The 26,882-nt window shown below is 35.5% G+C and overlaps 1 protein-coding gene across 1 annotated transcript; it reads right to left on the bottom strand.

The window, feature by feature from the left end:
* Positions 1-216: 216 nt before the first annotated feature.
* LOC137401616 (uncharacterized) lies at positions 217-26,606 on the bottom strand. Its single transcript, XM_068088049.1, has 13 exons — positions 26,024-26,606; positions 25,243-25,506; positions 24,477-24,631; positions 23,997-24,153; positions 23,466-23,620; positions 17,613-17,822; positions 16,406-16,533; positions 12,921-13,106; positions 8,077-8,202; positions 5,967-6,090; positions 4,066-4,278; positions 3,080-3,296; positions 217-1,109 (listed from the first exon to the last, which is right to left on the bottom strand). Exons 1-13 carry the CDS (start codon positions 26,582-26,584, stop codon positions 1,092-1,094), a joined length of 2,514 nt encoding a protein of 837 aa, XP_067944150.1. The 5' UTR covers positions 26,585-26,606; the 3' UTR covers positions 217-1,091.
* Between the last annotated feature and the right edge of the window lie 276 nt (positions 26,607-26,882).

Genomic DNA, 26,882 nt, shown 5'->3' with positions numbered 1-26,882 from the left:
TTTTTCCCTGGATCCTGCGACTGAGTAACCTCGGCAATGCAGTTTTGCGTTGTTTTTTGCCCTTCTGGGTTATGTAGAATTACGAACATTTGCTTGTTTTGTGAAGAATAAGTTTTCAGTAGAATTCTCAAGTTCATGGTCAATTGTCCTATTAGTTATTGAGATAATGAAATATCGAGAGAACTTCTAACCAAAAAGGAAATGAAAGAAGGCTAGTGAGACCATATGTTTTTATTGACATACTGATTGGAACTCTTCCTACATAAGATTTAAAAATAGACAAAACTAGCAAGCTTTTTTTAGCAACATGAGCTTTACACACAAACCATTTGTTTTTCTATTCATAACAAATATACACACTCTATAACAGACTCTATCGAGAAGCGGGTTTCTCTAGTTACCTTTAAAGCTAAACTTTGAAAGATTGTGAAAATCAAAAAAATATTTTCTCTATTTTATTTGTTTTTTTCATTGAGTTCTACCAATTTGGAGCTTTAAAGTGATATTCAGTTTAAAATGAAGTGTGCTATTTTAAGTTCTTTCCCAGTCGACAGAATGTTGTTAATATTGTCCAGGATCAGTGGGACTGCTTCTATATATAATACTAAGCTTCAGAGTAATACAAAACCAACATCCTACCGCATCCTCCACACATTCCATATCAGAAAGGTCTGTAACATGAACACTTTTTGTTTAACTTTGAAAGCTGTACCTGGTGCTAGTGAAAGCAAGCTACTTATTAGAGATATTAAGAAGCCAAATAAAACCACTCAATGATATACTGCCTTTAGTGCTAGACAGTCACAAGGTTAATAAATATTAATGATAAATTAATACAAATGTTTACCACGAATACAGCAGTATAAAAGGTGTGGAATATGAAATCAGTTGAGGTGCTATGAATGCATGTAAACAAGTGTGGAGTACAAACATGCTTGCTGCAATGATTGAGCAAACTTTCAGACATACGGAACATGGTGAATAAGCAGGCCACTTCAAGTTAAACCACATGATCTGTTGAGAAATATAACGTGGCAGTGTTTAATCTGGTATAGGTGCTTCTTAGATTATTGACTGGTTGCAATGTTTGATTAGGCCACGGGAAGATCCTACAAGAGAGAGCATATAAAAATACATCTTTAGACATGTCCCCTACACGATCAGACAGCAGAGTACAGTGTGAACTAGTATATACAGATGAGTGAGTACAGTGTGTACTAGTGTATACAGATGAGTGAGTACAGTGTGTACTAGTGTATACAGATAAGTGAGTACAGTGTGTACTAGTGTATACAGATGAGTGAGTACAGTGTGTACTAGTATATACAGATGAGTGAGTATAGTGTGTACTTGTATATACAGATGAGTGAGTACAGTGTGTACTAGTATATACAAATGAGTGAGTAGTGTGTACTAGTATATACAGATGAGTGAGTACAGTGTGTACTAGTATATACAGATGAGTGAGTACAGTGTGTACTAGTGTATACAGATGAGTGAGTACAGTGTGTACTAGTATATACAGATCCGTGAGAACAGTGTGTACTAGAACATAGAGATGAGTGAGTACAGTTTGTACTAGTATATACATATGAGTGAGTACAGTGTGTACTAGTATATACAGATGAGTGAGTACAGTTTGTACTAGTATATACAGATGAGTGAGTACAGTGTGTACTAGTATATGCAGATGAGTGAGTGCAGTGTATACTAGTATATACAGATGAGTGAGTACAGTGTGTAATTGTATATACAGATGAGTGAGTACAGTGTGTACTAGTATATACAGATGAATGAGTACAGCGTGTACTAGTATATACAGATGAGTGAGTACAGTGTGTACTAGTATATACAGATGAGTGAGTACAGTGTGTACTAGTATATACAGATGAGTGAGTACAGTGTGTACTAGTATATACAGATGAGTGAGTACAGTGTGTACTAGTATATACAGATGAGTACAGTGTGTACTAGTATATACAGATGAGTGAGTATAGTGTGTACTTGTATATACAGATGAGTGAGTACAGTGTGTACTAGTATATACAGATGAGTGAGTACAGTGTGTACTTGTATATACAGATGAGTGAGTACAGTGTGTACTAGTATATACAGGTGAGTACAGTGTGTACTAGTATATACAGATGAGTGAGTATAGTGTGTACTTGTATATACAAATGAGTGAGTACAGTGTGTACTAGTATATACAGATGAGTACAGTGTGTACTAGTATATACAGATGAGTGAGTACAGTGTGTACTAGTATATACAGATGAGTGAGTACAGTGTGTACTAGTATATACAGATGAGTACAGTGTGTACTAGTATATACAGATGAGTGAGTATAGTGTGTACTTGTATATACAGATGAGTGAGTACAGTGTGTACTAGTATATACAGATGAGTGAGTACAGTGTGTACTTGTATATACAGATGAGTGAGTACAGTGTGTACTAGTATATACAGGTGAGTACAGTGTGTACTAGTATATACAGATGAGTGAGTATAGTGTGTACTTGTATATACAAATGAGTGAGTACAGTGTGTACTAGTATATACAGATGAGTACAGTGTGTACTAGTATATACAGATGAGTGAGTACAGTGTGTACTAGTATATACAGATGAGTGAGTACAGCGTGTACTAGTATATACAGATGAGTGAGTACAGTGTGTACTAGTATATACAGATGAGTGAGTACAGTGTGTACTTGTATATACAGATGAGTGAGTACAGTGTGTACTAGTATATACAGATGAGTACAGTGTGTACTAGAATATACAGATGAGTGAGTATAGTGTGTACTTGTATATACAAATGAGTGAGTACAGTGTGTACTAGTATATACAGATGAGTACAGTGTGTACTAGTATATACAGATGAGTGAGTACAGTGTGTACGAGTATATACAGATGAGTGAATACAGTGTGTACTAGTATATACAGATGAGCAAGTACAATATAAACTAGTATGTAAAGACGAGGGAGTTGTATTTGCTCCCAAATCTATTACCCATGCTCTAGTCTATAATTCCATTCTCACATTATAATAAACATGATATAAAAAGCCTCATTATCACCTGAACATCCTCCTCATAGATAATTTCAAGACATTGAAAGCTGTTGTCACTGTCATCTGGCCGCTGTATGCTGCCCACCACGGAGAAACTGGCTACGGTTGAGGTGTTCTGTAGGAAGCTGACTGCGCCAAAGAGGTACTCAAACTCAGCCGTATCAACACTGAGCAGTCTCTCATCGTTTATCCTTGCCCGCCCTCTTTTCTCCACGACCTTCTCCCTAATGCATATAGCGAAGCAAATGCAGGAGCCATGAGTACATTCGTACAATCTGTCGATTCCTTGCTGATGTATTAACCATTAATAGCCATTCATGTAACGCCAATCTATTGCCGCCAACTGGATGATCTTATCATGTGAACATGATTGGGCCATCGAGGTAACTACCGGAAGATTGGTGTGAACAACCTGGTTCAAATAATCAGTCTCTGTCAGCACTTAGGTGCTGTTGTCTATTGTCCTTCCAGATGACTATTCAGTTAATTTTTGGATGGAATTTCTAAATCCAAGAAAGTTTACTGCTTATGAAATTAACAACTTTACCAACATTCAAATAAGTATCTTCCAATACGCTATACTCCCATATACTTTATACTATAATTCACTAATATCCAGATAATTAACTTCTTTTGACTGAGAATCAGAGCGTGTGGATTAATCATTTACTTGAGGAATGTTTATTGCGGCAATATTTGGCATAGGACTTTTTGTGATTTTTATATCATAAAATTATAACATTTTCAGGTAAAAGCTGATTATACACAGATACATATAACTTTGATCTGAGTTTGAATTGAGGCAGCTCAGCTAACTAGACACTAATTGTCCACCGACACATTAATGACTACTCAAGTATATAAAACTCTTGCTCCTTTGGATGAACTGAAATAACCTGACTTGAAATATTTACTAGCTAGCAACGGTTGGTATGAGTTTGTAGCAGTACAACTTCTAGTAAGTGAAGACAACTGCTCACCACCGATACTGACCTTTCCTGGTAAAACTTGTCATAGTATGGCACAAGGCTTGAGTAAAGCTCTTTGAATCGGGGATGTGTAAACTCTGGGTGAGGGTTATTTGGGTCAGCATTTCCTGCGCCATTAACATTCGTGAGTGACATGTGCAGCTCAAGCATGGCAGTAAGTATGTGGATCACCGCCTCACGGTGCTTCTTGCAACTGGACAGGAATTTCGCAAAGTTCCTGTGTATTTCAAAGTCAGAAAAGTTACTAAAATTGTAATAAATAGTTTGTAATATATACAAAGAAGGAGTAGTTTATTGTGAGAACAGTCAGTGACAGACATGGGAAATTGCGGGAACAGACACAGACAACTGATTATTAGGTCTATTCAAGCAGCTTCATAACTAGATGACTAGTTATGAAGCTTCATCAAGTTATAACTAGTTGAATGTCCGGCGTTGCTCTGGTAATAAAATAGTTTTTGCGCAAAAAGCTTATTTTTATTTAACAGCCAAATGCCCAGCGTTGCATGTGTATTAAAAGACAGCTTATTAACAGTGACAGTTGATGTAGTTGCCTGCTACTAGCCTGGCACATGCCAATGACTAATTTAAATATGTTACTAACCATATTGCTAAATTTAATAATAAGAGCCGTGAGAGCAAGCTTTGGTGGCGTTGCGTACGCAGAGTGCTATGCGTATTTTAAGCGACATAACGACTCATATCGCCTAATGAATTTGTTCCATTTTGCGTAGCCTAATTAGTAAGATTATTATCTGGTGAGCGAAAGATTCCGAGATCAAATAAAGTGGAAGCGAATATTTCATTCCTAAATATTCGGTGTGTTCAGCTATTGCTGGACACACCGAACAGCGGACTTTGTGAGAAAACGGCTCATATTGCCTATGGAAACAGTTGCATCTCATGTAACATAATTGGTTAGTTTATCGCCTGGTGAATGGAAGGTTCTGAGATCAAATCCAGCCGGACACGGATCTTTCACTCCTAGATTTTTATAGCTATAGCTGGAAAGATGGAATGACAGACTTTGAGATTTATAGATATACAACGTTTAACCTTCTAACTTTTAAACTTCATATCATGAGAAAAGTGTTTTTGCACAGTTCAAATAAATCAAGAGGACAAATAATCATCGAGCCAATGGAAGTATGTGTATAAAAAAAGGCTGTTGTAGAAGAAGCTAACTGTATTCAAAGTTTTGATGGACGATATTGGCACTTCTTTAATACTGGTCAAAACGTAAAAATGAGATGTCAGACTTTCTTTGTCTGATACTTCTTCCGACCGAATGGAGAGAGAATGTAGAGGCATTTCCTACTCCAAATAATGATATTTGTCCACGTAAAAAGCGTTTAGCTTTTACACATCTACCGAAGTCGAAAATATGAGTGTATCGGCTAATTTGAAATTGAAACAGTACATTTGAAAATTACAAATTGAAAAAATAGGTAATGGTAAAAAACTAACTTTAAAAATACAAAAAATAATAAACGCAAAAGGTAATATTAATAATAAAAAGTGTACATTTGACATGCGCGAACAGGATACACAGTACATATATGGTAAGCAATAGAAATTATAAGAATGACTTAGTCTTACAGCTTCACACATTTGTTGGTAGACTAGCGATTTGAATTTCGCGCATTTAAATCCAATACGAAGGTGATTTCTCGTCGCTAAAACTTTATCGCTATAACTGGACAGATGAACGATTTATATTTATAGATATACCATTGATTATATAACAATATAATATTCTTAAACCAATGTAGGCGTTTTCCAAGCTTCAAGAATCTATGATAAATGACTAAGTCATTATCTAATTTTATACGGGCGGAAACAACTCTTGCCAGAGTGCTCATAGATACAACTAGCAAGTGTGTGAAGGAGGGCACAACTACTAACTTGTAAGAAAAACAAAGGGCGCTGTGTTTGTAGACTTGCTGTTCAGCAAGGTCTAGTACTTCTCTGAACATTCCTCGTCCTCTATCGTAAAATGTCTCCTCATTAGAGAATTCGTGCAGTCGACCTGCATAAGATTCTGGAATCTATTAGTGTCTTCTAGTAGAGCCAAGCAGGACCAACATAGAGCGTCATACAATCTTTGAACCTTGTCAATCTCCTAACATAGAATTCACATAGAAACAAAGAGTAGTCTGCGGCAACAACAATCTTAAAGGTCTACTTGCAACAAAATTTGCATAAAAATTATTTGGTATCAAAAGATTCGCCATGTCTTACTCTGCTGTGTTGTAAGTGCAAAATATGGAAATGTGATTACAAGCTCTTAAAAGCTCAAAAATGAACGGTTAATCCCCGTCATCACAAAACTGCCGTAGATAAGAACCTCTTTCCAAAACGGCTCAAATGGGACATAAGATGAACACGATGGCTTCTGTTGACACTTTCATGCAACCTCATTCGTTGAAATATTTTCACAAATATACTTCACGCATTCAATAAAACCATGTCTATTGTTCTTACAGGTCTATTTCATCAGCATTGTAATGCTGTCACTTGGAGCACTGATATCTCAAAACCTACCGTGAAAATTTGTTTAATTTTTTAACCTTAGCTCGAAGGAGTGCATATCATTCTCTGATAAACATGAGAAGCCTGTTGGTCACCTGTATTAGTCGAAAAATGCTACAGAAATTATTCGCGCTGTTTGGCAGGAAGTATAGGTCACATGATCAGATTATGACTAGGCGAATAGACCAAGCCGAAACAAAACTGTAAAATAGCGAACATCTATATTTGATACGGGCTTTTTAGTAAAACCCGAAGTGTTGGTCATAAACTAGTGCTACGAAAAGTTTTATATTGAGCCTGTTATTGGCCTTTTAATTCACATGAGAACATCCAAAACAATAACCAAATGGATTTAGTATGTCAAAGAAATAAATTGATTCCAATCTACGGCGGTTTCGTGATGGCGGCGATTAACTGTTATTTTTTGAGCTTTTAAGAGCTTGTAATCACATTTCCACATATTTGGCACCTACAACACAACAGAGTAAGACATGGTGAATCTTTTGATATCAAATAACTGTAATGCGAATTTTGTTGCAAGTCAACCTGTAACATTCAGGAAAGCTCATTTTTCTCAAATGCTACTGCTGTGTGTTGGAAAGTGAAACTGATTCTTGTCTGTGACTATATATGATTTCAGACCCACGTGTTGTTGGAAAATTGTTCAGATTCCTGTTAGCTATCAAAATGGAATAACCCTCCAAAAGTTGAACAACAAACAATGAGAAACTTGACCAAATCTTTAGCGAGTTTTTGATCATCAAATAATAAATAACGGTCCTGAATAACCCCGTAAATCGAATGTTTAGCAACATCTACACAGTTATAAGCCAATATACACCCAGACATCAATTCAAAAAACAAGTATTCAAGTATCACATACTTAGGTGTGACACGATGATTGCTATAGGCCTTAAATGGTTACCAGCCCCATTGTCATAACTAATACGGTGAAACTCGGATAACTCGCCCTCGGATAGCTCGAACACATGGTTAACTCGAACGGATTTGTTTGGTCCATTCCCACACAATGAAAAATTGCTCCAAATAACTCGACCTTGACTTCGTTAACTCACAACAGATTTTCGCCCCTTCTCATGACATGAGAAGCCCCTTAACTGGCAGCAATCAACCTATTCTTTTAATTTATATATAGTTTGTATATGTACTGATAAGTACATGCACTTGTGACAGTGTTCTCATAACTTGAACGTTCTGATAACTCGAACACTTTCTCTCGGTCCCGTGAAGGTCAAGTTAGCCGAGTTTCACTGTATATGCTAATAACATAGATAAGAAGTTATCAACAGCTTAGTGACTACGTTTAAACTGAGATTAGAACATGAGACAATGGTTAACCTGAGAATAGATACATGAAACAAGACTTTTAATGTAGTTACATTAGCAAGCAAGATGAAAAGTTTGGGTGACATACATATGTAACTTACTGTGAGTTCACTTGTATTTTTACATCTGCACTTACCTAGACCAATGATGGCATACTGCATGCATAGAAGAGAGTGGTATGTGTCCTTCAATATGTTTGATCTAAAGAGTCCCGCCTCATAAGCCGAACGCTTTTTAGGTTGGTAACCCACTTTTGACAAATCTATATGGACAATTACCAAATAAAAGAATATATACAATATAATACAATGAGCATGCTAATACATCACTTGAAAACTTTGATAACTAGAGTTACTTAGCAATTTGACAGACGTAATGGTGTAATTGACAATAACTTGTGATTGCGAGAATGTAAAATGCTTCATGTCGACAATTAAAATCTTTTGATAGAAACTGGGTTGGGAGAATGTATATGTGATGTAGAGTATATAATGTAAATGTGAAGTATGTAATGTATATGTGATGTAGAGTATATAATGTAAATGTGAAGTATACAATGTACATGTGTTGTAGAGTATATAATGTAAATGTGACGTATATAATGTATATGTGATGTAGAATATATAATGTAAATGTGAAGTATGTTATGTACATGTAAGGTAGAGTATATAATGTAAATGTGAAGTGTGTAATATATATGTGATGTAGAGTATATAATGTAAATGTGAAGCATGTAATGTATATGTGATGTAGAGTATATAATGTAAATGTGAAGTATATAATGTATATGTGATGTAGAGTATATAATGTAAATGTGAAGTATGTAATGTATATGTGATGTAGAATATATAATGTAAATGTGAAGCATGTAATGTATATGTGATGTAGAGTATATAATGTAAATGTGAAGTATGTAATGTACATGTGATGTAGAGTATATAATGTAAATGTCAAGGATGTAATGTATATGTGATGTAGAGTATATAATGTAAATGTGAAGTATATAATGTATATGTGGTGTAGAGTATATAATGTAAATGTCAAGTATGTAATGTATATGTGATGTAGAGTATATAATGTAAATGTGAAGTATGTAATGTATATCTGATGTAGAATATATAATGTAAATGTGAAGCATGTAATGTATATGTGATGTAGAGTATATAATGTAAATGTGAAGTATGTAATGTACATGTGATGTAGAGTATATAATGTAAATGTGAAGTATATAATGTATATGTGGTGTAGAGTATATAATGTAAATGTGAAGTATGTAATGTACATGTGATGTAGAATATATAATGTAAATGTGAAGTATGTAATGTATATGTGATGTAGAGTATATAATGTAAATGTGAAGTATATAATGTATATGTGGTGTAGAGTATATAATGTAAATGTGAAGTATGTAATGTACATGTGATGTAGACTATATAATGTAAATGTCAAGTATGTAATGTATATGTGATGTAGAGTATATAATGTATATGTGAAGTATATAATGTATATGTGATGTAGAGTATATAATGTAAATGTGAAGCATGTAATATACATGTGATGTAGAGTATATAATGTAAATGTGAAGTATGTAATGTATATGTGATGTAGAGTATATAATGTAAATGTGAAGTATGTAATGTACATGTGATGTAGAGTATATAATGTAAATGTGAAGTATGTAATATACATGTGATGTAGACTATATAATGTAAATGTCAAGTATGTAATGTATATGTGATGTAGAGTATATAATGTATATGTGAAGTGTATAATGTATATGTGATGTAGAGTATATAATGTAAATGTGAAGTATGTAATATATATGTGATGTAGAGTATATAATGTAAATGTGAAGTATGTAATGTATATGTGATGTAGAGTATATAATGTAAATGTGAAGCATGTAATGTACATGTGATGTAGAGTATATAATGTAAATGTGAAGTATGTAATATACATGTGATGTAGACTATATAATGTAAATGTCAAGTATGTAATGTATATGTGATGTAGAGTATATAATGTATATGTGAAGTATATAATGTATATGTGGTGTAGAGTATATAATGTAAATGTGAAGTATGTAATGTACATGTGATGTAGAATATATAATGTAAATGTGAAGCATGTAATGTACATGTGATGTAGAGTATATAATGTAAATGTGAAGTATGTAATGTACATGTGATGTAGAGTATATAATGTAAATGTGAAGTATGTAATGTATATGTGATGTAGAGTATATAATTTAAATGTGAAGCATGTAATGTACATGTGATGTAGAGTATATAATGTAAATGTGAAGTATGTAATGTACATGTGATGTAGACTATATAATGTAAATGTCAAGTATGTAATGTATATGTGATGTAGAGTATATAATGTAAATGTGAAGTATGTAATGTATATGTGATGTAGAGTATATAATGTAAATGTGAAGCATGTAATGTACATGTGATGTAGAGTATATAATGTAAATGTGAAGTATGTAATGTACATGTGATGTAGACTATATAATGTAAATGTCAAGTATGTAATGTATATGTGATGTAGAGTATATAATGTAAATGTGAAGTATATAATGTATATGTAGTGTAGAGTATATAATGTAAATGTGAAGTATGTAATGTACATGTGATGTAGAATATATAATGTAAATGTGAAGTATGTAATGTACATGTGATGTAGAGTATATAATGGAAATGTGAAGCATGTAATGTACATGTGATGTAGAGTATATAATGTAAATGTGAAGTATATAATGTATATGTGATGTAGAGTGTATAATGTAAATGTGAAGTATATAATGTATATGTGATGTAGAGTATATAATGTAAATGTGAAGTATGTAATGTACATGTGATGTAGAGTATATAATGTAAATGTGAAGCATGTAATGTACATGTGATGTAGAGTATATAATGTAAATGTGAAGTATATAATGTATATGTGATGTAGAGTGTATAATGTAAATGTGAAGTATATAATGTATATGTGATGTAGAGTATATAATGTAAATGTGAAGTATGTAATGTACATGTGATGTAGAGTATATAATGTAAATGTGAAGCATGTAATGTATATGTGATGTAGAGTATATAATGTAAATGTGAAGCATGTAATGTACATGTGATGTAGAGTATATAATGTAAATGTGAAGTATGTAATGTACATGTGATGTAGAGTATATAATGTAAATGTGAAGTATGTAATGTACATGTGATGTAGAGTATATAATGTAAATGTGAAGCGTGTAATGTACATGTGATGTAGAGTATATAATGTAAATGTGAAGTATGTAATGTACATGTGATGTAGAGTATATAATGTAAATGTGAAGTATGTAATGTACATGTGATGTAGAGTATATAATGTAAATGTGAAGTATGTAATGTACATGTGATGTAGAGTATATAATGTAAATGCGAAGTATTTTATATACGTAAGATAACTTCAAAATGCTTTCTGCAGTTATCATTTGGTGAAAGTAGATCTATATCTGCTTGAACCAAATGTGTTCTCGGCTAACGAGAAACCAAAATTGTGAATGCGCAGGCAATGCCGGGCATTCACAATTTTAGTTTCTGCTAACTATTCCTGCTCATATATGTACATGTATATACCCTACAGGATGAATTTATTAGCGGAGTTGAGTTTCGCGCAAATTACCTTTTTCAGGCATATTCGCGGATTAATTTATTCGCGGCTGAACGCTGTCACTCTCTATGAAAAGTTAACTTTATTGCGGCTAGCATAGAGCATGCGCACACCGCTTGTTTCGGTTTCTATTTAGCTTACAACTACGAGTCGATCATGCTAAGCTATAAATTTTTTGTTGCTTCCAGAGGTTTTCACGAGTAGTAATCGATTTGGAGGCCTTTGATGAACTAAGATCTTGTGGTAAGTAATGAGTTTTTTCAAAACCATTTACTAAATTGGTTGAATTTTACTTTGGTTCTTCGGTAAAACGCAATATTTATTTTTCCATCCCTACCGCTTCGTTATTTGCTTGTGTGAGAGATATTTTCATCATACATGGAGGCACAATGACTGCAAGGGTGGTAGATGTCATTCTTAGAAGATCACCAATCATTCAGGGAGGTCTTGAAATTGAGGTAGAAGTGACTGCAGCTGCTAACGAGGAGAATATATTTGTTTTATAAAAGGAAAAGACCGCCTTTACGAGCACAAATTTTTGGCTAACCGGCAATACTTGGCAATAGTAAGCCACGAGGAGATTTCTGATGATAACTTCCTTACCAGCCATGTAGTAACGAGAGAATCGCCTTTAAAGGTTGACTACAGACCTTTGAAGGTCACATTACAGTTATTTGGTATCAAAAGATTCACCATGTCTTACTCTGTTGTGTTTTAGGTGCCAAAAATGTGGAAATGTGATTACAAGCTTTTAAAAGCTCAAAAACCAACAGTTAATCGCAGCCACACGAGACCGCCGTAGTTTGGATTCTCTTTCCAAAATGGCTCAAATGTGACGTAGTTGTTGGAGATGGTTTCCGTTTACACTTTCATGCAACCTTATTCGTTGAAATATTATCACAAATATACTTTACGCATTCAATAAAACCATGTTTATTGTTCTTACGTGTCTGTTTTATCGTCATTGTATTGCTGTCACTTTTAGCAGTGATATCTTATAACTTACCGTAAAAATTCGTTTAATTTTTTAGCCTTAGCCTTAACATTTTAGCCTTACCTTAGCCTTACCTGGCATATTTAGTGTGTTCAATTGCGATAAGGATATACCTGATATACCTGTTGTATGTAGGAGCAGCAGAAATATTAAGAATGGCTTAGTCTAGTTGTTAGGTGCACTTCTTACGAGAATTGCGATTTGAATGTCGGGAGTTGAAATTCTCTTCAAAGCGGATTTTTCATCATTAGATTTTAATCGCTATAACTGGACACAGGGATGAAAACAAAAAGACAAACACTGAGATTTATAGATACATATATTCTTACTTTCCAATCTGCATCGAATATCATTTACATCATGCTCATTATTTACAGCTTTGAGCCTCATAATGAGCATTTGACGTTCGGTGATGAGGGAGGGCAGGAGGTAGACCTCAGTCTGGTCGAATATCATTGAGTAGATCTCTATGGCTGTTTCTGCCTGCACCAAATACTCCTCGACATCAACTTGACCTGTAACATAAAGTGGTATATAACAACGGCAATGCTACTTACTGCTGACTAATAGCAACACTAAATGAACCATTAAGGGAAACACATCTACCAATTTAGTCAAGTAAACTTTAAGCCTACCCAAGAGCATCGCAACATGAAATATTCTTCAACTGGCAAATAGCCTTTTACAAATCATGTCTTGAAATTGTGGCAGCGGCAAAGCCTACACATTTAAAAATGACTAAAGAGGAGACAACTTCTTTTTTCTTGTGAAACAACTTACTATCGATAGACAGCTTGAGCTGTAGTAGAGCAGTTAAGCAACAAACAAAATACCGGGTTGGCATAGCATTTCCCATGTCGGTTATTACCGCCGGTTTATACCGGTTTTTACCATCCCGGGAAAACTCATTTTTGTCTAAAAGTGGGAAAAACGATAAAAACTAAAAAACCTCTTTTTTGACAAGTTGGCTAATGCTTTAGCAAAGAATAATAATACACTTATACCATTAGCTGTCATAGAGCTTCTTTATAACTTTTTAACAGTACACAGGCTAAGAAAGCGCATAACTTTTATAATTGGTTTATTTACTAAATATTGAATGAAAATACCAGATCACAAGATAATATTTGTTTATTTACATATATTAAATAGTAATATTGAAAGAAAAGCAAAATTGATATGTGTGAAACATGACAGTAAGCATAATACAACAATTAGAAAATAATTGAAAAACGAAAACACATGAAGGTAATGCCAAGTAGTGGAGACCGGTGAACTGAACAAACGGATTAGAATATTGAGAATTGATTGTCTTAGAGAAGTTATCTTCGTATTCAGCCAAATCCTGCCCTCAAGGAATTGTTTTTAGGTTTTGGTATCAAGCTACCAGTTTGGATGCTTTCTCCACTCCACCAAGCCTCGAAGTTTGGTCTGCACTAAGGAAAAAGTGCTAAGCAATACACGTCAAAACAGTTTTATTATTGGACTGTAAAAGGCTCATCGTTATTTAACGTTGGCTCGTTTCTTGGGTGTTGATTTATTCTAATTTTTCCCACTTTTAAACACTATTTTATTTCCATTGCTATTGATTGATATAAATATGGAATCACACAACTAATTGTTTAGTCCCATTTTCCATTTTTATTAAATTTCATTGTTTAGCAAAATATTTGGATAAAAAATTCTGGCCTTATATTATTTCTCAGTCGCTCCCAGTTTTTACCAGCTGTTCCCGGTTTTTGCCAGTTTTTCCCGGTTTTTACCAGTTTTTCCCGGTTTTTGCCAGTTTTTCCCGGTTTTTACCAGTTTTTCCCGGTTTTTACCAGTTTTTCCCGGTTTTTACCAGTTTTTCCAACTGCCCTGAAAAAACAGTTTTTTTTAACGAGAAAAATGCCAACCCTGTAAAATACTGTAGTTGTGTTTATGTAGCTGACTATCCATACAACTAACACACATTACTGATAGCACATTATTACAGCAGTGTTTTCCTGCCATAGGCTTTAGTAGAAGTCTCTTCACCTTAGACACACATATGTGATGATAAGTACTATTTTATTACCAATATAATTACAGGTTTATTCATATCCCACTTTGATATAATTTGATTGAGTTTGTTGGAAATGCGATTGTTAAAATATTACAAACAGAATAATGCAGAATATTTGAACATCCAAATCAAATCTATTCATAATGGCTACAATAACGCAATTTTATTTATTTAAACAAGTAAAAATGGTTTTGAATAAATTATAGTTTCATTTTTGCACTTTTGTGTTGAAACTGTAAGTCGTTTTTGTAGGTTGACTTGCAACAAAATTCACATTACAGTTAAATGGTATCAAAAGATTCACCATGTCTTACTCTGTTTTGTTGTAGGTGCCAAATGTGTGGAAGTGATTACAAGCTCTTAAAAGTTCATAAACGAAAAGCAGCCAGCCGTAGATTGGAATCTCTTTATTTCGATGACGTAACCACAAAATTTGGTTACCGTCTTGTCACGCATGTTCTCACGTAAATTGAAAGGCCATTACAAAGCTCAATATAAAACTTATCATAGTACTAATTTATGACAAACACTTCGGGTTTTACCGAAGACCTCGTATCAAATATAGATGCTCGCTACTTTCCAGTTTTGTTTCGGTTTGGTCTAATTGGCAGGTCGTAATCTGATCATGTGACCCAATACTTCGCAAATAATTTCTGCAGCACTTTTCGATTATCACAAGTGACCAACAGGCTCGTCATGATTATCAGACAATGATATGTACTCCTTCAAGCTAAGGCTAAAGAATTAAACGAATTTTTACGGTAGGTTATAAGATATCACTGCTAAAAGAGACAGCATTACGATGACAATAAAACAGACGTGTAACAACAATAGACATAGTTTTATTGAATGCATGAAGTATATTTGTGAAAATATTTCGACGAATAAGGTTGCAAGAAAGTGTAAACGAAAACCATCTCTCACAACTACATCCCATTTGAGCGGTTTTGGAAAGGGAATCTAAACTACGGCGGTCTCTTGTGGCTGCAATTTTCTGTTCGTTTTTGTGCTTTTAAGAGCTTGTAATCACATTTCCACATATTTGGCACCTACAATACAACAGAGTAAGACACGGTGAATCTTTTCATACCAAATAACTGTAATGTGAACTTTGTTGCAAGTCAACCTTTCATGAAGTACTTGAAATAGCAAAATACTATTTTTTCCATTAGTTTCCCAGTGTGTTATTTAAGTTTTAATGATTAGATGATTTTACAGAATTTGCATCTACGGTAGGTAAGAGCAAAGAATTTATGTAGCTTGAAGTAGGTATTTACTCACTGTCCACTTCAACAGAATTTTGGTTCATTAAACCAAAGAAATATTTAAGGTTGCAGCGTGACATATTCTCATGCAAGAATAAAGTAAAATATGTAAATTCAAGTAACCTTTAAACTTGTTGAACATTAGTTCTTAGCATTTTCATAAATGCATGATATGATGAAATGAATTGAAATGTTAGAGTAAGTTATAAAAAGTTCACCTCGCAAAAGTACAATGCTATTATCTGCATATTTGGAGTCCACTTTCAAAACAAAGTTATACTAAGCTTATCTAACTATTGAAAATTATAACCAAGAAAGATATTGGTGAAACGGGTTAAGCAACAAGGTTAAGCCTGCCACAGAAATACACACGCCTCTTTTGTTCATCAGGATAACGTGACCCATTAAAGCTGTACAATGACTATGGCGCTACAAAATGAATAAAGGATGTGTTCTTTAGCCAAGAAAGAGGCATTGGTGAGACCCTGATGTGAAAACTTACTATCTGCCTTCCTTCTCGGAAGCATTGAGCAAACAGAATATATCTCAGCAAGCAGCTCAGCCACGTAGACCTTGGCCATGACGTCCACGGGAAGAGCCTTCCCTTCCGTTTGCAATGTCTCCAGCTGACTACAAGTGTCACAATAAGGAAGCATGTACCGAATGAGTACAGTATACTGTCTTTATACCAAGCTACATCTATGTGCACACAGTATCACATGCAGTGTCCAACACACCGTCTTCCAGCTCATAAGATAGCACAACACGATCATATCAGGTAACGACTCACTCTCGAGTAAGATAGCACAACACGATCATATTAGGTATCGACTCACTCTTGAGTAAGATAGCACAACACGATCATATCAGGTAACGACTCACGCTCAGGTAAGATAGCACAATACGATCATATCAAATGTCGACTCACTCTCGAGTAAGATAGCACAACACGATCATATCAGGTAACGACTCACTCTCGAGTAAGATAGCACAACACGATCATATTAGGTATCGACTCACTCTTGAGTAAGATAGCACAACACGATCATATCAGGTAACGACTCACGCTCAGGTAAGATAGCACAATACGATCATATCAAATGTCGACTCACTCTCGAGTAAGATAGCACAACACGATCATGTCACATATCGACTCACTCTCGAGTAAGATAGCACAACACGATCATATCAGGCATCGACTCACTCTTGAGTAAGATAGCACAACACGATCATATCGGGCTTGACTCACTCTCGTGTAAGATAGCACAGCACAATCATATCACGCATCGACTCACTCTCGAGTATGATAGCACAACACTATCATATTAGGTATCGACTCACTCTTGAGTAAGATAGCACAACACGATCATATCAGGTAACGACTCACGCTCAGGTAAGATAGCACAATACGATCATATCAAATGTCGACTCACTCTCGAGTAAGATAGCACAACATGATCATACCACATATCGACTCACTCTCGAGTAAGATAGCACAACACAATCATATCAGGAATTGACTCACTCTAGAGTAAGATAGCACAACACGATCATATCAGGAACTGACTCACTCTCGAGTACCATAGCACAACACGATCATATCAGGTATCGACTCATTCTCGAGTAAGAGAGCACCACATGATCATATTAGGTAACGACTTACTCTCGAGTAAGATAGCACAACACGATCATATCAGGCATCTACTCACTGTCTAGTAAGATGGTCATTGATGAGCTCAAAACTTTGTGAATCAACTTCCATATTGGCCAAATCCTTCTTGGTCAGGCGACGGTAGAGAGGCAAATCAGTAATGTATTTCTTATATGTCTCGCTGGTTGTGAAAGGTAAGTTCTGGGAAGCCTCATATGGTCCCCTGACAAAGTTCTTTTCTTGCTGAAGTCCATCACCAGCTTCTTGGCTGTAACACAGAAAATATCTCATCTTATAGCGAGGTGACATCGGTGTGTAATATTACTTGGCCAATAAACCAACAAAAATATTACAGCATTTAGAGTTATCAGATTTTTCTGACATCATTAACATATATATATAGATATATGTACATCTAAATTTAAATAAATTCGTAGACATTAATTGACAGATATATCATATATGCTACATATACCGTAAAATCTCTAATTGAACGCCACCTCTATTTGAACGCCATCTTCAATCGACCATGAGAGAAGGGTTGAAAAATAGACCGCCACTCTCTAATTGAACGCCACCTCCATTTGACTGCCACTTTGACATTATTTGATCTTCACGAGCCCATAATATCAACTGATCAGAAGAAAAGTGTCCAAAAAATCGTATTAATAGTGAATCGTTTATATCAATAACAATTAATTCACTCACTGTCCGATTCCGAAGCTCTTTGTTATTTTCTGTGTGATAACTTTTAAAGCAACAGTGTAACAATAACCAATAACGGTATCAGGCTAGTAGTAGCTTTCTGTTTAACACGGTCTTTCTACTTCAAAGTATCCTACATATAAAAAGGGCATTAATTTACGATGGTAGATGTACTTTCAAAGCAACGCTATAAAAATATTTACTGTCTCAGACTAATAGTGGTTCCTTGTTTAACGTGGTCGTGATACTTCGAAGGACATGTGTATGAAAACTGGTTCACAATCTTTGGACCATAGGTTACGTTTCTTGTGAGCAAAACTTTTACGTGTTGCATTAGTGCTAAAGGCAGCGCGTGAAAGTTTATCTTGGACATTAATATTGACTAATTCAACAGTGCAAAAGAAGAGTTGAGACTAGAAGATATTATGGAAAGTATTGGCCAACTAGAATATGTTCGTTCCATCAAAATCAACAATCAGAACGCTGCTATCCAAGCAAACGAAAGAAATATTTATGTTTTAAAAACATTAATTTTTGTGTCCGCATGTAATGTAAGTATGATTCGTTATGTTAATTGTTCATAAATAAATATTTGCATCATTTGATAGATTATTATTGTATAACTTACAAATATAAAGATTTATAGCATATAATTACATAGCATACTTGCGGCTATCTTAACATGGCTTCCAATGAATCGATGCTCATAACTCGACATCCATTACACATAAAAAGTTAGTTTTGGCTGCAAACTGTAGCAAACACCAAAGAGCGCAATGAGATTTTATTCAACATTGTTAAATCTAGATATAAAATAAAAATATGTCTTCAAATTTAAAACGAAATTAAAATTTAAAACGCCAGCAAATTGCAAAACAGGACACATACTATAATATCATCGCAGGTCAATTGCAAGACATAGATATCAACTGGTAGAGATAGTTCTCAGTTTCTCGATGCACATTTATTAAGAGATCTTTGACAAGTTGGAGGTAAGTTAGCAGATATATTGTATCCAAAAAGGTTTAATATTGCTCCACCGGAAAAAGAGAGCAAAATATAGGCAACATTCGCTTCACCCGCAATAGGGCTAAATTTATCTTGCAAAAACTCTGACGAACCATTTGAAAAATAGACCGCCAACCTCTATTTGAACGCCCCCTAAAATTAATCACCACTATAGAAAGTTGAAAAATAGAGCGCCACGGCATTCAATTAGAGGTTTTACGGTAAGTAGTACCAGTTTGCATTTAAAGGCCATGTGTGTGCACAGTACGGCTTTTCTTGCATATTATATATACAGTAGACGCTCCTATAACGTAAATTCCAAACAGTGGAATTATTATTAACAAAATTAGGCAAAAATTTTGCTTCACACTATTTCATTACTTAATACTAACAGACGTTAAGTTTTTTGAAAAGCGCAATCATTTGCTGGTCCATTGACCGGAGGAGAGGGGTGGTATTCAGTGGCAAGTAAAAAACCTTAATAAGAGAAATGTCCGAATGTATATTATCATCAATGCCGGGAGGGTGAGAAGGAGCATTGTCTAGTACAGTGGTTCCCAACTGGTGGTCCATGTACCCCTAGGGGTCCACAGGAGGTTTTGAGGGGGTCCACAGGCTGGTGCCAGTTTGGTTTTTCTAGCTAGATATTTACAGCTATTTCTGTCATAGTGGTTGGATCAATGATATAAAACCCTAAAAGGATAGACGACGGCTATCATATGAGCGGGGTTTAATGATCAAAGTCTGTTGGGATTGTGCCAGCCTGAGTTTCCGGGCTAATGCAATTCTCGCGGGGTGGTCGCGTTGTCTTGCTAGGTTTTTGGGTTTAGAATTTTATCACCTATGTGCGTCAATCGCTGGATAGTACCTGATTTCCGGTTAGTAGTACAAAACAACACAACCCGTAACCAGCGAACACGTAATTCTCTCTTTCCCTTTTCAATTTTCAGTGATATACTAAGATCCATGGAAAATGAAACATTTCAACTTGCTTAATTTTACCAATTTTCAGATTGGTAGGGGTCTTAGTGTATGCTTAAATTTAAATATAATTTACCCGAAATCACCCAAACAACGGCCTTTTTTCCCTAGTTTTTGATTAATATTTTTCCACCTAAAATGTAAAATGGCAGTTTTTTGTCGTTGTCACATTGTTTGACCTGACCAATAAGATGGGACAGCAGCAAAGCTGTGCAGTTTAGTTTTCATACTCAAAATCTAAATGTAAAACCAAATTCGGGTCATTTCACAATGGTGACTATTAATATGATGAATGCTTGTTAATGGCAGCTGACTGATCATAATTGTGACAATATTTGGCAACTATATTTATTTGACAACAAAATGAAACCAGCAGATCGGTAAAATAACTAAAGATGTTTATGAAGATAAAACCATTGAAGAATTTTGGCCTTCCATGATTCATCCATCTCCACAGACAGCCAAACATGCCCTTTGAACTTTGCTCCCATTTGTGTCTACATACTTGTGCAAGTCTGCTTTCTCCTCCATGGTTCTTTTCAAATCGAAACAACGAAACTGACTGGGACTTGAAGACGACATGCGATGCGCTTTGTCAACCATTTCCTCAAAGATTGAGAATTTGGTGAAAAACAAGAAGTATAATCTATCTCACTAACAAACTGAAAATTACCAGTCAAAGCAATTCAGTATAGCATTGCTTTATGTAAGTAAATAAATAGAAACATGTCAAATCTATTGACTCTTATATTATTCTAATTTATAATGTACGTCAATTTCAAATGCATTGTTATAAACACCATATATTATAATGTTTATAACGGGGTCTATGACTTTTAGATAAAGAGCTCAGGGGGTCCATGGCTCCAAGGTAGTTGGGAACCACTGGTCTAGTACCAGGAGACATTTCAGAGAGAGAGAGAGAGAGAGAGAGAGAGAGAGAGAGAGAGAGAGATCATTCTCATCTAAACACTTTTTGACAGCAGGACCAAAACAGACATTTACCCACTCAATAAACATGGTCCTTGCGACCCAGGCCTTGCCATAAGACTTCAAAATACTGCAAGTCTTTTCCTTCAGGATACTGTGTGCCTTGCAGGCCTGAGGATTTTCTGAGTGGTACAATAAGAGTGGCTTGATTTTCAAGTCGTCATTGACAATTGCGCAAAATGCAAGGGTAAGTCTGTCTTTCATTGGCTTATAACCAGAAAAAAAATTTCGGCTGTAATATATGTACAACAAGGCAGGTTTTTCAGCAAAAGAAGCCAGTTTCATCATAGTTAAAAACTTACTGAGGGGTGTACCCTTCATTAGAAATTAATTCCTCTTAATTGTCTGCTTCTTGTCAGAACTGGCCGCCTTTCCATGCCTGATGACTAAGTGAATCCCAGTCCTCTTCTTAAGTTGTTCAAACCAACAGTGGGAAGCCTTGAACTCAAAGGGGTTTATCGCAGATTAATTGCCAGCAATAGATAACAACTGGTAGAGATATTTCTCGGCTTCCCAATGCATATTTTATTTAGAGATCTTTAATAAGTTAGCGGTAAATTAGCAGATTAATGCACCCAAAAAGGTTTTATATCGGTTCACCTGAAAAAGAGGGGGAAAAATAGGTGACATCCACTTCGCAAAAATTCTGACAAACCATTTGAGAAATACAACGGCCGCCTCTACTTGAACGCCACCTCCAGTTGACTGGCACTAAAAAGAAGGGTTGCAAAAATAGAGCGCCATGGTGCTCAATTAGAGGTTTTACAGTATATACATGTATGTATGATGAATTAAAGTTTATTGCAAATATGATTATAACACTAAAAATGAATATTTGCTCTTGCGTATGTACTGTTTACACCTTTTTTGCTCAAGGAATGCTGAACTGAGAAAAATCTGTCATCGTGTCTCTTTCAGACATTGTGAAAATGTTTTCGGTGAACAGCATTTCGGCATATTTATTATTTCGATGCATGTAATAAGCATTAATTTTGGTGAATTTTTTATTGCTAAATAAGATTTGTGTAGCGAGGACAAAAAACCATCGTGTTTGACTTTGTAAGGCAAAAAAGTCGTATAACATGGAAATCATAACCCAAGGATGTACTGTGTATGTTAGATGAAATTTTTTTTCATGTGCAAAGGCTTTTTATTATCTGGGTAAAGCTGTGCATTCTATTAGTATATTAAATATAAATAATATAATAGATGACCTAGCATATTAGGTCATTTGCCAGCCGACCTCCAATCGATTGCAGTGACAATGAAGCCGAACTCTGAAGATGAGGAACCTGACTGGCACACTGAATCTCTCTATGATGCCTAGCACCGACAAGTATTTGAAATTGGTGGCTTCCACCAGACATATGATGCTGAACAAAGGTGACCTAATGGCCAATAGAGTAACTACTCATGACAGCACTAGAGCAAGTGCTCCTAGACTCTAGCTAATCAAATCCAATCACAGATCTATCACAAATACAGAAAACAATCAACTCGAGAAAATTCATTTAGGACCAGATTCAACCATCAGTATACTGTAAGAAGTAACACATATACCTTCAAACATTATTCAAACCTATACAAACTGTGGCTTATGCTTCTCTGAAAATCTCTTAATATCCACTTCTAAAAAGTAATATACTGAACTCCATAGCTGAGCTAGTATCTAAATGGCAGCATGAGAGCACATTTTATATAATAAATGTCAATGGGGTTAAATGATATAATGACCTATACTCTCTTAATTTCTGGTTCAAGTGTTCCTCTATTCACTGGCTGATGATTCCTTTCATAGCATGAAACTGAGTGACAAAAATGTGATATTTCAGTGCAATGTTCTTGCTCTCTGAATCAGCTCAGCAACTTTCCAATAATCAGCCTTTAACAGGCAGCATCATTAAACAGCAAACTGTCCAACTACATGGCCTTGCCAAAAATGTATCACACTCACGCAATCAAATGCAGTGAAATCACTTTGTTCATTATAATTTAATTTCAAAGGGATTGTAAACCTTTGCCAATCGCTTTGCGAAAAGAAAGCCGCCAAACGAAACACAATTACAACTTAAATCTAGCATACATAATCTAAAACACTGATTAATTTGCACATGGGAACATAATTTTTAATAAATTAGACACCTCATATGAGAATAGTAAGCTAGAAAATGACTAAGGAGTTCAATTCAAACTTAGATGTAAACAACAGACTGTAAAAGATACCTACTCTAATGCAATTAGAGTCTCATAGCTGTCGTTCTTCACCAGCTCACAATACTTGTTCCGCGCTTCTTTAAACCTGTCCACACCTTGAGCGTATTCATCAGTTCGCTGGGCTAGCTGACAATAACCCATTCCTATCAGCATGCTGCAGTGAAGCAACTACAAAACGCCACTATACACATACACCATCACATACTACAGTATACTATATGTGTGATTGCTTAATTTCGATAACAAATCGAAGATAACGAATCGTTTGTCATCAATAAAAATTAAATTAGCAACTTGTAATATATAAAAAGCCAAGAAAGGAAGCGAGCTAATCATGAAGTTGTTCTCCCTTGCTATCTCATTACAAAATAACTCATTCAAACGTATACAACAAGCAGGTGATACAAGTCAACTATAGAGTGAAAAATGTGAATCTACTGAGTGATGCTATACATAAACTGAAAGCAATGTCAGCTCTTTGGTTATAAAAGCATGAATGGGATAGTCACATGATCGGCAGCCTACGGGACATATTATCTCTCACTAAAATAAGGGGTGTATCCTTAGCATCGGTTCTTAGCTTCATCGATCTTATAACAGAATCAAGAGTGCTGCCATGGTCACCATAAAAGCGCACAACGTGTGTCTGATGCCTGCGGCCATCATGTGGCATGACTCGTGTAATCGCAAGAAGGGCGTGCCTACGAAAGAACACATAGATTCCATTAAAACCATTTAAATAAAATACAATGGACATAAATGGAGTTTATTTCAGCTTTCAATCGATATTTCATGGGCAACTCTGTAAGGTTTGCCCAAACATGACTAACAGCAGAGGTAGATTGATTTCAAAATAGCCAATTGTGGTTACGTCAATCAAACATGACTCCAACCAAATGGTTTCTCAAACCAAGAGCTGTGAAGCTAGCAAGCTTTTGAATACACAAAACAAGCATAAAGTATCATACTGTAGTTGTAACTCGAAATGGCATAAAAATGAGAATGAAAAATATGCCAAGCTAACTTTACTAAGTCCAGACGATCGTCCTTGGAAAAGAGCTGGAAAGCTTGCTTCACAAGACGGTGGAGACTGAAGAGTGGAACCTTGCCCTCTAGTTGCTTAGTGCAGTGGCCTCGCTCCATTAATCTGTTCATCAGGTTTTTAATAATCTCCTTGGCCTGCAACAAGCAGCATCGCTAAGCTATCTTGTATAAAGCTATGCACATCCAAACCAACACCTGCATATGGTTGTCTACGGGTATATAAACATCTGCTCAGGGAAGTTTATCTGGGCTATGATTTATCACTCACTTAGGTATGTCTCGGCAGACTTGAGAATATCAGGCTAAGAGAAGCCAATGTCGACAATAGTGCGCTCAATCAGAGCTGTTAGCTAATATAAAAATATGCTTACTGATATATTTAGACAAATTTTCCTAAAAAGTTGGAATCCTGAAAAAGTTCTGCCGCTGTCAGAACGAACTAGAGGACCTCTATTTATGAGGGTACCAAGATTCTTGAAAAACAGAAAGAATGCTAAGAGAGTAGTTTAGAGAAGCTAGGAAAGCCCAGTGAATCTTTCATAATAGTCCCAACTATGTCGGTGTACTTGATCTGATATGCAGTTGGTGTCAAGGACAGTGTCTCGATGATTGAGTATTCATGAGAGAAACTAATAAATAACAAGCAGAGACCACAATCCATTCATGACGAGGCATTGTATGCTGCTACAACTGGTCTCAGCAACTAGCTTAAGAACAGATTCTGTAAAGGGAAACTCATGGCTCACCTGTGTAGGATTGTCAATGTAGGTCTCAGCACATGAAACAAGAAGCTCCATAGTCAAATTTTTCTCATTGAACATTGGGAGGGTTTTGATGAGCTTTATCGACACATCTGGAAAAGGCAACTCCTTGACCAGCCGCTCAATACTGATCTTTATCGCAATCAAGACAGAGTCCATCCGCCTCTCCCGCCCGCTTTCTACAAGTGCCTCAGCTTGAATTTTTATATCATGCAGAAGATTGCGGACAATCTCTGCTTCATCATCAACCTATAAAGTATATGTCTTAGACATAATCCCGAGTGTTTTGAAACTGAGGGTAACTAAAGTACATCACCACAATAACAGGAAATTGGTTCTACAATTGTTAATAATCACCATTGCAGCGAATTCAGATAGATTTCAAGCCTGTATCAATCTGCCAATTAAAAACAGGCGGCCAGACTCTTTTGAAACAGTTTGCTATTAAATATGTAGATGAAACAAGTCCTTTAATTGCTTCAGTCATAAAAGGTGGGCTGGGTATAGCACCTCCCAAACATTACACCTGGGCTTGGTGCTTTCACACCTATGCAATCATAAAATGAAAGAGGGATATAGTCCCAGTAAACATATATAATATATAGGGGCTGTGAGTGAAGTTACCCTAAAGATATTATAAAATACAGGCTGGATAAAGGAACGCCAAAATAAGCGTATCAAACAACATCACAGCTGAAATAAGAACGGCCTACTACAAATTCCTTTGCTAAAATACACTAACAAAGCTACAAAATCAAAAACCTACCTGGTTGGATCTCAAGCTGCTCTTAAAAATATTGAGAGTAAGCGGTCGGCTGCCTAAAACCGCCACAATTTCATCGATGATCACTATGTCCAGCGTGGTAGACCTAAACAGCCGTCTTATGTCTTCCTTTGCAAATCCATCTACTTCAAAGAAGTTTTCTCCCCCAATACCTTCAAACTCCTTGCTATATGGTACGCGTTTCTGAGATGTCACCAGAAACTTCCAACGACCTTGGATGTTAGAATTTCGGTTGATAACCTTGCAAAGATGGTCAAGAATGTCTAGGATATCTTTGAGCTCCTCAGCGTCATCAAGAATGATTATCTTTGTATAGTCAGGGAAGACTGTGTTGAGGTCATTGAACATAGTTTCTAGTATATTCCATCCTTTTGCATAGTTAGGTTCCAGCTTATTTTGCGTGATTTCCAAGTCTTGGTAGAACAGAGTTAAATGGCCGTAGAAGGACTCTAGACTTGTACAACTCAGTTCTCTGAATATTGTCGTAACTTCACTCGGATTCACATCATGACGCCAGATGCTAGTGCAAAGTTCCGTGGCCATAGAAGTCTTTCCCGCACCTGTTGGTCCTAAAAATTATAACATATTTGTATTATATTGAAATAACTGTAACATAAATACAAAAAAATGAGAAATAAAATACAAATGTCTGTAAGAAGTCGCCACTATAAAATTAACTAGCTATTTGAAAACAATTCATTTTTCTATATAAAAAAACCAAAGTAGGCCTAACAGGGGGCTTCATACAAATTAATAACTATGCAAGGATATGTTTAATACTAACCTGTGAAAACCATATGGCGTTAAGATTCTCCTGTTTCATTATATTTTCTGCCCTGAG

The sequence above is a fragment of the Watersipora subatra genome, chromosome 8 (assembly GCF_963576615.1).
Source record: "Watersipora subatra chromosome 8, tzWatSuba1.1, whole genome shotgun sequence".
Taxonomy (NCBI): domain Eukaryota; kingdom Metazoa; phylum Bryozoa; class Gymnolaemata; order Cheilostomatida; family Watersiporidae; genus Watersipora; species Watersipora subatra.
Note: the sequence above shows the minus strand (reverse complement) of the source record. Positions and strands in the feature narration are given on the sequence as shown.